The sequence below is a fragment of the Heliangelus exortis genome, chromosome 12, assembly GCF_036169615.1.
Source record: "Heliangelus exortis chromosome 12, bHelExo1.hap1, whole genome shotgun sequence".
NCBI classification, from domain to species: Eukaryota; Metazoa; Chordata; class Aves; order Apodiformes; family Trochilidae; genus Heliangelus; species Heliangelus exortis.
Window position 1 is genome coordinate 15,464,077 of NC_092433.1, and position 12,548 is coordinate 15,476,624.

The 12,548-nt window shown below is 41.1% G+C and overlaps 1 protein-coding gene across 2 annotated transcripts in view; it reads left to right on the plus strand.

Moving 5' to 3' along the window:
• SLC25A26 (solute carrier family 25 member 26) overlaps nt 1-12,548 on the plus strand; it is an 81,109-nt gene that overhangs the window by 44,573 nt on the left and 23,988 nt on the right. For both annotated transcript variants that reach the window (XM_071756252.1, XM_071756253.1), the window contains one exon: nt 11,757-11,801. In XM_071756252.1, coding sequence (XP_071612353.1) covers nt 11,757-11,801 — 45 coding nt within the window. The remainder of the gene's footprint in view (nt 1-11,756; nt 11,802-12,548) is intronic.

Here is a 12,548-nt window from a genome sequence, read left to right on the forward strand (position 1 = left end):
ATGCAATAGCACTGCTTTCTTTCCTTTTTCTTTGCTTTACTGCCTCTTGCCCAGTTCTTTGAGTCCAGCTGTGTGCAGTGCAAACCTCAGGGACACCACATCTTCAACCAGGTTCAGCATTTTTTCCTTCAGATGTTGCCTCACAGTTTTGGTAAAATAACTTGGACAGATCTCAAGTCAGTTTTGGGGTGAAAGGAGCATCATGCATGTGTTTTGGGAGCTGTGGGTGATACAATAAGGCATCCAAATGCTGCAGGGATAGAAACAGTTCAGGAGACCTACCTAGGGGCAGGTTTCTCAAGCAGATTCTAAAATTCAGTGGACAAACTGAAAGGTAAAATTTCTGGATATTCCTTGTGGTTAGGGAAAGTCTGGCTATTTCCCCAGCCAACATATTTGTGTTTGATTTTCTTTCCCCTCAAGTAAAGCTTGCTAGCTATAAAATTATTTTATTGCTGATTTTCTGTTTCCCAGCTAGAAAACAATTGGGACGACTATGGGTCAGATCATATATATAAAAATCCCATCTACCCTGTATCACAGACAAAAAAGCCCAAACCAGACAACACAGCACCAGCCTTTGCACTGAGTTTTATGACTCTACCTGTGACAGCAGGGAATTGTCAAATCTTGGCTGTGATGGGCATTTGACATGGCTGCAAAACCAAGGAGGAAAAGAAATCATCTCAGTGGAACCTTCTGGATGTGAAATGGCCTTTAAATGAGTTAAAGCTGTGAGAGCAGCATTTCCCATCCCTTTCCCTCCAGAGGCCAGGCTGCAGTGGGCGTGCAGTTTGGCTTTCTCCTTTTGGTGTCAATGTTTTCCACAGAAGTTTCTTAAAGGCACCATCAGTGCAGCAGATGCTGTGTGTGCTCAGACCGACTGCGTGAGAGAGGAGTGTGCTGGAAATGGTGGGATCTGAGCACATCCTGGGGCCCTGGCAGATGCAATGACTGCTTGGATTTTTCCACTGCTGGTCGTGATGCTAAAACCTCTTGGTGGAGCTGCAGTTGCATTGTTACCTTGGCTTATCCTCTGCTGGGAGTTGGAAGTCACTGAGTTCTTTATTGTGTATCTAAAGTAACCCCGCAGAGAAGTTTACACTGTTTTCTTTGGCTTTTCTCTTCATTCACCACATTGGTTGCAGCTCCAAATTAGCAGAAAGTTTTGTTTAGGCATCAGCTCAACAAAACACTTTGGCCCAACAGCAGCTCTGGAAGAGTTTTTAGATTAATGGGAAGTTGGGAGCGTGAAGAAGAGTATGGAGTCTAAGAACTTGTTTGGGTCTGGTCTTTGATGTTTTTAAAGCAGAATCTTCTTCCTATTCAGCAATAGTGAAAGTTAAGCACGTGCTTAAGTGCTTTGTCCAGCATGGAGGGGATGATTTATACAGATAAAGTGGACACTTCATTGTGTCTGCTGATCACAGTTGAGGTTTTTGTAGATCAAGTTAGCTGCTGTGGTGCTTCTGTTCCCATCAGGCTCTCAAATAAAACCAAACCTGTATCTGGGCTGTGTGAACAGCAGTGCAGGATGAGTAAATAGAAAATAAGAGGGGTTGTGTGTATCTGGGATGTTCCAGTTGTTTAGTTCATACCCACCAGAGCACCTTTGTTCCTCTTGGTCCTGTTCCATGTTCTTGTAGCTTGGCACATTTTCCTCATGTCCAAGCTGGGTGGTGGCTGCATAAAGACATGGAAATGAATTCAGAGGCTTACGGGGAAAGCATTTTCCCTATAAATTAATTGAAACAAATAATTTTAGAGTCATGGCTTTTATTTCCACAGGTCTTACAGTGGTGATTCCATTGTGCAAGCAGGGTTAGACTCCTCTGAGGAAGCTTGCAAGAGGTTCTGGAAAGCAAACCTTTCCCTGTTCTCTTCACGCTGGGTTTGCCTCTGCAGGAGCCTCCTCTAAAGTTTTTTCCCAGCTTGCTGACAGGCAGGAAGTTGGGGGATGCAGGCAGCCAGAAGGCTTTCCCAGGGGCTCCATTGCCAGGGACGAGCCTGCAATTCCACACCTGGGAGGGCAGTGAGCCTCAGGTGGCCCTGCAGTGTCCCACCCAACACTGTACAGCTGCTACCTTTGGGTGGGGGAGCAAGAAATGCTCCCTTAGGAGCAGAGTAGCTCTCCAATTCCACAGGCAGGGAAGTCTGCAGGGTCCAGGGGGCTTCCTGTTTTAATAGTGAGAAAGTCCACAGAATTGGTTAAACTTTGAAAAATATTATAGAAGGTTAAAAAAAAACAAAACAAAGGAACTATCCTTCCTGTATCTGAATGTGCATTGCCTAACTGCTCATTTGGGTTTGATCAAATGTGTGTTGCAATATTTCAGTTCACTTTAATGAGTTTTAGCTCGGGTTTTTTATAATGTAGAACCAGATTAAATTTTTTGGCACTGTAGCTGCAGTTCAGGGAAGCTCATGCTTTAATACATAAAAGCTAGAAAAGATCAGTGTCATAAGCTAATAGGTTCCCCTACACAGACAAGTTGTTTCACTCAGTGACTTCTGTAAGACCAGGTCTGTTGGGCTATAGCAATGCAACTCTATTAAAAATTAAACAAGATAGAGGGAGAGAAAATAATCCGGTTTAATTTCAGGCACACAGAATAGCCAGACTATTCAGTACAGGACTTAAGAACCTATTCAACTGCTTCTCTGGAAAGAGGTAGGAAATTAGATGTGTTCTGTGCTTTGCAGAACCAACTCCTATTCAGCTTACACCAACAGAGATCACATGTGGCAAACTCCTTCTTGGAGCCAGTGAGGATCAGTCCTTTTACTCCATCTCTACTGATTTACCATTTAAAACAAACTGCTCACCCTGGGTCTCTTCTCTTTCATCTCCATTTCTCTGGGACCCACTGGGGCACTGCCCATGGGAGTGTAAGCACCAGAACTTCTTTTTTGCCTGTGGGGTTCTCTTCCTGTAGAGCTGAAAGTGGGAGTCACAGAAGGAAGCATAGCAGTGCCCCATTGTGTGAGACACTGACAAAATCTTGAATGTTTGTACAACAAAGTATGTATTGATATGTGTGTAAAATAAGTAAAATACCTTTACATGAACAGCAGTTCCTAAATTGGACATTACTCTGCATTTTTTATCTCTGCCACATGATGGAGATAATGGTGTGAGATACATAAACAGCACTGTATGGCTCATGCACTTCAAAGAAAGAAATTTCAACTTGGTGGTTTATTGTAGTTGTTTTGTTAATATTAGTTTTGCAGTAGCCTACTGCTACTATGAGTACTTTTCTTACTTATTATGAGTAATTTTCTCATAGTATCTGTGGGACATTTTGTTTAAAGCAACATTTGGTTACTTGACTTGATCTGGAGTTTGTCTGGTTTGTTTGTTTGTTGTTTTTCCCCACAAAAGGCAAATATGCAGAAATACCCCTGCCAAATAATCAAGGCAAACAATGCAGCAAAGGTTTGTATTTAGTAAAACATTCAGGATAATTTTCTTAGCTTGCATTACCTATTTTGAGATTTTAAGCTGTACTAATGTGTATATGGTTTGGGCTTAGATACAACTACTAGTAGGGCTGTGGTGTACACTTCTGTAAAAGCAGAGAATTTGCACCAATTCCTGCAAAAGAAGTTAAAAAGAGCACATCCTAGAGCCTGCACTCACCTGGAGTCTGTGCATCCTGGGAAGGACACTGTAGGATCTGAATAAGTTGATCCATGTATTGTATGCTAGAACACTCACTCTCTCTTTTCTCCAGCTTGGGTCCTGGTCCAAAAGCTAGTGAAGCCACATGTGTAAAAATCCCAGTGATTTCAAATAACTTTGGATCTGCCCCATTTGCAGAGGCAGAGATGGATTTTCTCACGGAAATTTTTTTAGTGACATTCAGAAATCTCCTGGTGAGAGATGTATTTGATTTTGATGGCAAGAGCTGCTGTGTTATATTTGTTATCATAATGTAGAAACAAGACATTTATAACAGAACTGCTATAGGTTGAGATGAATCCAGGAAGAGAAAAGCACATGTTTCTTCCCAGTCTGTTAATTTTTTTTTTTGTGGCTTTCTCTGAGGGCAAGAGTTCCTGTGCTTATGTCAGTGCCATTACAGCTGCACTGTTGTCACATTTCTTTGAATTTTGCTGGATGAAGCAATACTCTCACTCCTTTCCACAGATCCACCTGCCTTGTGAACAGAACATGCTGCATATGTTATTCCTTCTGCTTAGGTCCTTGGATCCCCTCCAAAATTCTCATTGAAAAGGAATTGTTCAACTGTGATAGTGCGAATCCATCAGCCCAGTGTCTGCCTATGATATTTTTTTTTCTTTGATTAGAGTTTAGAAATTTGCATTAAGAGGCTCTCCCTTGATAGGTGCCTTTCATAAGGCATTTAGAAATTACAGTTACATTTTCAATGCCTCACACATGTAACATATAAATTAAAATGCCTTTAAAGTCAGCAAAGTGAGGCACTTCCCAGGCAGCAGCACATAACCCTGCGTGTATGTGTGCACCCACGTCCTGATGTAATGCTTTCTCCAAATGTTAGGATTTTTCCTCAGAAGACTTTTTCCAGAAATGCTGCACTCCATGCTCTAGGGTTCTACTCCTCTGTTTTTTTCATGAGAACAAAGATTAGTCCTTCATGGTCCTAAACTCAATGCATGTGCATGACTTAAAGGCATTACCTACCAATAAATAGGAGATTAGCTGCGGCTTGTGTATTTCCTGATCAGTTCAGGTTTTTTCAGATGCCTCGTTGTTATCCCATTTCCTTTAACGATGGGACACTTTAATGAGTTTGCCATCTGACATACATCTGCTTCCTGTTAAACAATACCTTCATTCTTTCAGAGCTGCTAAACTCATCTTTTTATCCTACAAGATTTTCATCTGGGCCTAGAAAGCAGCATGGACAAATTGGTGTCAGCATGTTCGTTTTCTTGTTGAGGGCTGTTTTGGTTTTTTTTTTAATGTTGTTTTCAAAAAGGAATGGGCATCCCCATTAGTGCTTATTTGCTGGAAAATGGGAGAGCATGGATATTATTTGGGTATTATTTGGCTAACCAGTGGCCTGTCAGCCCAGCTAGTATTTGAGGTCCACTAAGCTCAACCTCTGTGGCTAACCTTACACAATTTGTAAGTTACTCTGTCTTCCCAGCAAAGTAAGGGGCTGGTACAAAAGGGGGGAGGATTTTGAAGCCTGTTATTGTTGTTTCTTTGAGGAAAAAGCCTTCAGCAACTCAGTGATGGTCTGTCTCATGTGTGTGAGAAGTTGGTGCTGTGTGATCATGAGGCTCTTTTAAATCAATCCAGCCAGCATTGAGTTTGTGCATCTGCCTCAGTGCTTCTCTTTTTCCCATGTGTTGGGAACACGCACTTATCCCAGGCTCTGACTGTGTCTTTCCCCTTTGCTGGTCAACAGTGCCCCTCCAGGAAAACAATTTTTTATTTTATTAATAAAATCTTTTTCTAGTGGAGGGAAAACTGGATCTGATCTGTCTGTACATAACATCCCTTATATGTTGTTTCTATAACAAGGGTGTGGTGCTGTTTAAAAGAAAGCCCTGCTCTGTGTCAAGTTCTGCCACACAGATCCAAAGGGCATCTCTGAGAATCTCTTGTAACCAAATGAAACAACCCTGGGGAGCACATGATGTTTTGTCTCAGAAAGCAATTTTCTTCCAGACATTCCCATACACCAGGTGACAAGTGGAAATAACTTTTATTTTAGAGCTGGGGAAACAGAGGAAGAAAGGTGGTGATATTTGAGAGTTAGTGGATGCTTGAATAAGAATAAGAATTATAATTCAAGAATTTGTATTTTTTTCCATTTGTAGCTTGCAGTTTTCTCTCTCACAGGGTTAATGTTATTCACTTGAAAATGAGGGAATTGCTGACTACAGTAGGTGGCTGAAACCTTTTTTTTAATGATACTCTTGATACTGTTGAGACCAGCGTTTCTACTACAGCTAATATTGTTTCTTTGCCCCCAGCAGTGCTGCAAAACCACATATTCAGCACTGAAGAGTTGTGAAAAGTTGTCTTTTGCAAATACAAATTGATAGTTTTGCCCATGGTGGTCCTACCTTTCTGGCTTTGTGCAGTCTAATGGGAAGGTGCTGTACGTGGACTCTGTGATTTGTCTGTTGTGGAATGGAGCCAAGAGATCTCTGGTTGTTGCTATACCAGCATTGACATGCTTGCCTGAAGAGTTTTGTTTCTAATTGCATCAGTGTTTATTAGCAAAACCTTCCATCCTTTATTTAACACATAAACTTACCCATTTTTTCACCATGCTTCCACCCTTCATTTCTCAGAGCTGCAGGAACACAGCGGATGGCTTTGACAGCCTTTCATTAATGTTCAGATTACAAATTACCTTCATGAGGTTCCTTGTGGAGTTGGCAATTTATCAAGGAGGATCTGGGAGGCAGTATAAACTCAAATGTTGCTAGAAAATGAGTCTACTTTGTCAGCTTTGGGGCATGCCATCACTGGTGGCTGTGCTGAGCTCCTCTACACCTTTGCTCAGAACTGTGGAAAGCTACAGGGCTTCACAATAATGTCTATTTTTATGACCAGGGGAGAGTTTTACCACATTTCGTGCTGTCTTTTCAAATCTCATCATGGGGAAAGTATATTTTATAGCTGGAACATCAGTTTGCATAATCCAGATGTATTGGGTAAGAGTGTGAAGAATTTTAGGAGGACAAGACACTGAACCAGGTTTACTGTATTCATGGAATTGTTTTGTGCTGACTCCAGTGGATGGGCAGGATTGTTTTATTCTACTGTAACATGAATCTATCTGGAAAGAACCAACTTTTAGAAGGAAGTTTATAAAACAAAACAACAAGAAAACAAAATAACAAAACAAAAACACAACAAAAAAAGAGGAATGTAAAAAGGGATTTAGGTAAGATTGTCTTCCTGAAATTTGTGGTTTATTTATCCTTAGAAAACAGTATATTTTTTGATACTCAGAAGTGCATTATTAGACTTTTCTTTGTAGTTACAATGGAGGAGGCACAGTTTGGCACCTGCAGCTCAGCCACTCCTAAATGCAGCTTTCAGTGGTGACAGCATCTCTGTGAACCCTGTCAAAGTGCACACAAGTGACAGGGTGGGTGCAAGTTTGAGAAGTGCTCTGTGATGACTGCAGGACATTCTCCTTGAAGGTGACAGATGTTCTTGCCACTGGCCTTTGGGATTTTAGTACTATCAGAATCCTTTTCATAACTGTTGGCTTTTCTCCTGCTAACAGGGTGTTAATGTAAAGAGCAGGGTGAGAGCAATTTCTGGGATGGAGGTACAGTTTCAGAGATGTTTGAGAAAGCTCTTACAAGGTGAGCCTGTTTCTTCCCCTGGCTGTTTATGCCAATCTCTCCTTCAATATTTACTCTAACATTTGTAAAAACACATAGCTCTTCTGGAGAGCAAAGACCCTGAACTGGAGACAGAGAAAACCTGAATAAACAAACATGTGCCACAGATTAGCAAGAACATCTGTAGGTTTTATATTGTTTTGAGAACGCATACCACAGCTTTTCATTTCTTATGCTTTTCTTGTGTCTCCTTTTATTTCTGTTTCATTTCTTCTTTTTAAACATATTGGTAATAAAGGTTGGAGGTAGAAAGCACAGCTGGACTGTGCATGACATGCCACTGCTTAATTTCTAGCTCGGAGGATGAGATGAAGAGTAGTTTTATTGTATCCTAGAAAAGAATAAAGCCACATGCAAATTCCAGCCATGGACATCTGTTTCCTCTTTGTGTGAAAGAATTCTCATATTTGGAAGGGAATCCCAGTTCTGAAGAGCCTGATGAGGTTTTGGGTTTTTTTTTTTTTTTCCTTCTTCTTTTTTTCTTTTGGTTCTCCTCCTCCCCCCCTCTTTACCACTCCTTCAGCAAGTTCTGCTTGCTCCTTGGCAGCTGTGTTCCCTGTCAGTTTGTAATTTAGCATCAGGTACTGAACTGGTAAATTTTGAGTTACTTTAAAATGTTGTGTTGCTGTTATAAAGAGTACCATTGTGGTCTTCCATAAATTTCTTCTATATAATTAAGCAGTATTTGGTGGGAAAGCTTTTGCTCTGCTATCAATCTTGAGTACTTGCAGGTTAATACTTATTTTAGAAGTGGAAATAGGTGTATTTGTTTCTCTGGCTGTGAGGTGCAACTGTTTCGATGAAGCAACTTTTAAAAATAATCTTTAAAAATCCTTCTGTGTCAGGGTAATCAAATAGATCTGTAGAAATAGGAATCTGCAGTGTTCATGACATGAAATTAGGCATCAGGTGGTAGGGACTACAGGGACCAGAGTAAATGAGAATTTCACTAACCTATTAAACACTGTAAAATAATGATTTACAGCTGTTGAGGGGCTTTAAACTTTTTTTTTTTTTTTTTTTTGTAAAGCTGACTCTGAGCAAACAGCACTGTTATATAACATTAGGTCAGACATGAGAACTGGTACTCTCTGTCTGTTTTATTATAACACCGAATCGGAGATTGGTGGAGCTCACCAGGGTTTCATATTTGCTGGCAGAAAGTGCCAGCACATGTGCAGACCACATTTTTATTGTTGCCTCAGCCTATTTCAGGCATAAATATTGCTGCCTGGCAGGGTGTGATTCTGTTCATTGCTGAAGAGCTTTTCTTTTAAAAGGCAAAATATGAAAAGGAATGAAATGCTGGAAATGTTCAAATTAAGAAGTGTCCCCAGACTGCAAGATTTTGTGCTGTCTGTCGTGGTAGAGTAAAGGGCCATCTGAAGGCTTTTTCATGGTTGGATGATTTACCATTGCAGAGATATTTCTTTTTTGCATATATTAATCCTGCTTTTGGGTGTGGGCTGTTTAGTCTGGTCTCTTAGGGAAACAAGGCTTATGCAAACAGGGTGTATGCCCACAGGAGCACATAGCAGCCTGTGAAGCCCTTGAACATCTTGGCCATGGAAATGTTGAAAGGCAGAGGCTGTAAAGACTTCCTATAAGTTCCTATAAGTTTCTTGAAAATGTGTGTGTGAAGGAGAGTAAGGAGTATGAGGGAAGGCTTGCAATAGGAACTGAACTTTTCAACAGGGGCTGTGGAGTAAATGTTGAGAGGAAATGTGATGGAGGTCCCTGTCTTGGGAAGATCATCCAGCCCAGCTTGGAAATGATTTGGCTTCAGAGAATCTGCTGACAAAAAGCAAATCCACAGGAAGCCAGACTCCCTTTCATTCCAGCACCCATGAAATTGCTTGTGTGGGTTCTGTTTTGAAGTCAGATGTTGTCAATCAGGCTCCAATGGACAACTGTAAGAAATGGAGGACATCTCATTAGGATCTCCTTGGGGTGGACGAAGGTGCTGCTCTGCTTGGTTTTATTAGTTACAAGTTTTCAAATTCTATTGAATTTTGACTTATAAATGTCTATGCCCTTATCCTGTGGGTATCTTAAAGAGGAGGGAGCCCCACGGCTGTGCAGATCCCACTGACAGACATGGGAAATCTTCCCAGGAGTTTTGGTAGCATCTCGTGAGGCACAGAGGGAGAAGTGAAACCCTATAATCCCCGTCCAGTTCTGGTCCCCAGGGAGTGGGATCTGGAAAGCAAACACCACTAATGCTGAAAATCAAACAGCAGCCGTGAACAAATTTCCTTGTTGATTGAAATGCTTCTAGCTAGGAGATAAAAAGGGGTTTATGTCAAAAGCTTCCCTTGTTGTCTTATTAACAGCTGCATAATTTTACCACTCATTGCGGGTGTAAAAAAAGCAAAACTTGGAGACCGAATTTGAAAGCTTGTTTTGTTTGGTGTACAGCTGGATAAAGAGTGTTTCCTTTTCTCTCTTTTAACAAATTTGAAGCAAATGTAGTGGGTATTGTTTCTTTTTTTCCCCTCCCTGTTTTAGGCCTAGATAAAAGAAGATTGTCTTGCTTTTCATTTTACATTGCAAAGAAATGATGCTATTTAACTCCAATTAGACAACAATGCAGCAGCCTGTGGATATACACATATATTCTCATATTACCAAACGTTACTGTCAAAGAGGTGGACTTGTTCATCTGGTATTAAAACCAAAATTTAATTACTGCACTACAGTTTCCAGGCCCTGATAAACAAGAGCCATGTCTGACCTTTATTGTGGGGCTCTGAGATGCCACCAGGGATATTGCTCTTTGTTCAAGATGACAAACTTCCTCAGAGATTTCAGTTTGTCAGCTCAATGTACAGCACTGACATTGATTTCTTCTCACTGCCATTTCCTGCCTGAATAGATAACAAATTTTCTGTGGCAGGTGTCTGTCAAGCTTAGTTTTGTCGGGCAGATTAACTTTACAGACTCATTTATTAATCATTATTTGCAACACAGTGAAGCAGTCAATACTCCTTAACTCCTGTGATGTTGAATGGATGTGCTACTTCAGATTCCTTTGTGTAGCTTGAATTTGGATTTAATAAGCTGTTCATATCTCTGTAGTAAATGTTTTTACCCTGACATTACTTACATCCCAAAGAGCAAAGATTTATCTGTTACCCGTTTCAAGCATGTTTTACTTTTCATGGCAGAAAGTGTGTAATTGATGATTCACAAACTACAACAGCAGCCTAAGTATGGGGGAAGAGAACCCAATATGCTTGGGGAAGGGAGAAGGAGGAGAAGAAAATAGATACTCAGAAGAAGGTGATCTGAAACTGGGGCAGACAGTCAAAGTGGAGGAGATACCTGCAGAGCATTTAGGCAGGGGCAAAGCAGACTTGCAGATAGAAGCTGTAGGGCAGTTCTGGCACAGGCTGGTGTTTTCCAGGGACTCTTTCCTCCAGGATGCCTTGAGATAGATACCTGGGCTGGAGTTGGCAAAGGCAGGGGTGGTACCAGGGGTGGGTATTTGTCTGGGCTTGTCAGATGGTGGTGGAGGAGAAAGAACTAGAAGAACTTAGTGGAGAGATTGGAGGAAGAAGAACCTATGGACTGACTGACTACATGTGTTAGTCCTGCACAGCTGACAGAGCTTTACAAGAGGCAGATGATTGCTTTTTTCACCGTGTGTTAAAAGAGTTGGTCATGAGGCATTTATCAGGCCAAAATTTGTAAAGGAACTGGAAATGCACAGGCACTGCTGGGGACACATGGAGCTGGGATGAACCTAGGTAGAGATACAGGCTGCTGCTGCACAGCAGAACCTCTGGATATAGGTGATGAGAACCACCAAGGATCTCCCCAGGGTGTTGGCTGGATTGTGGCAGCACTTGATAACCTTTTAATTTTCTAGGGAGCTTGTTGATGTGAGCTCTCTGGGAGATGTTTAGAAAAGTTTCCTTCTTCAGCTGATGCCCCAACTGCAAAGCCCTGGTTGGAGCACAACTGTTTTCAGCTCAGCATTTGTGAGAGTCTGTATTGCTGAAAATATTTTTTTTGCCAAGCTGTGGTCCTGGCCTTAGGAACGTGTTTCTTGAACCATCCTCGTGGCTTTCTTGGCTGAATGTCAAACCAAGACTGTCCCTGCACTAGATCATACTGGTTATTGCTCTTCTAGGCCACCCTGGTAACAATACATTAACCTCTCAGCAGGGAATGTGATAAACAAAGTAAAACTGCTTTAGTGAAACCAATCAGTTAATGGCAGCATACATAAAGTGTCCTTAAAGATTTGTAAATGTAATAAGCTGCAGTTTTCTGAGTGAACAATAACTGTTCCTAATTTAGCCAGTTGAGGAACATGCCAACCTAATTTGCTTTTGTAACATTATGATGTTGTTTTATTTCTTTTTCTTTTCCCACCTCCCCAGATTCCTTTTTCTCTGGTACAATTTCCCCTGTGGGAGTCCTTAAAGGTAAGTCCTCTTTAATGATAGAAATATATATTTTGCAAAGGCTTTCCATGGTAAGTTATCTAACTTGATTATCACAATTATGGATACACCCAAGCATCAGTAAGTCTGTACTAACCTTACCTGTGCATGAAAAATAACAGGAAACATCTGGTGGCTGATATGTGGCAGATCAGTGCCAAATTTGACTTCCCAGCATGGCAGAAATCTTATCTGCTACCCTAGCTATTTTTACTGATTTAGGGTGGGAACCATCTTGTGTTGTGGGGCTTTTTTTTTTTATTGTTTCACTGGTCAAGGTGATTGGCAGTTGATTGAGCCTGGGTTTGTAGACATGAAAACTCTGAATGCATCACTGGCAAACAGTTGGATTGGCTGCATGTACTCTGTTTCAAAGGTCATGTAAAGAAGGTGTCAGTTGGATATTTCATTTGTACAGTCTTTAGAATTATGTGTTCTCCCACCAGTTGGTTGCTTTTTTATCAAGGATGAAGTCAGGGTATAGATTTTTGAGCACAGAGTTGGATTCAAAGTCATATCATTTCTCTGTCCCTCTGTGTTTTCCTTTAACTCACTGTAAAAGATGAAGGAAAATCAGGATTTTTCATTTGCTTTGAAATCTTGGCTTGGAAACATAGAAAATTATTACAGATCAATGCAAGCACTGTAGCAAAATACAGTATTTGTAAGAGAGGAGCTGGTTAGAGAGGAGCTTTCTTCTTCTGAGTCTTCTGAGAAAGCTTGGCACCA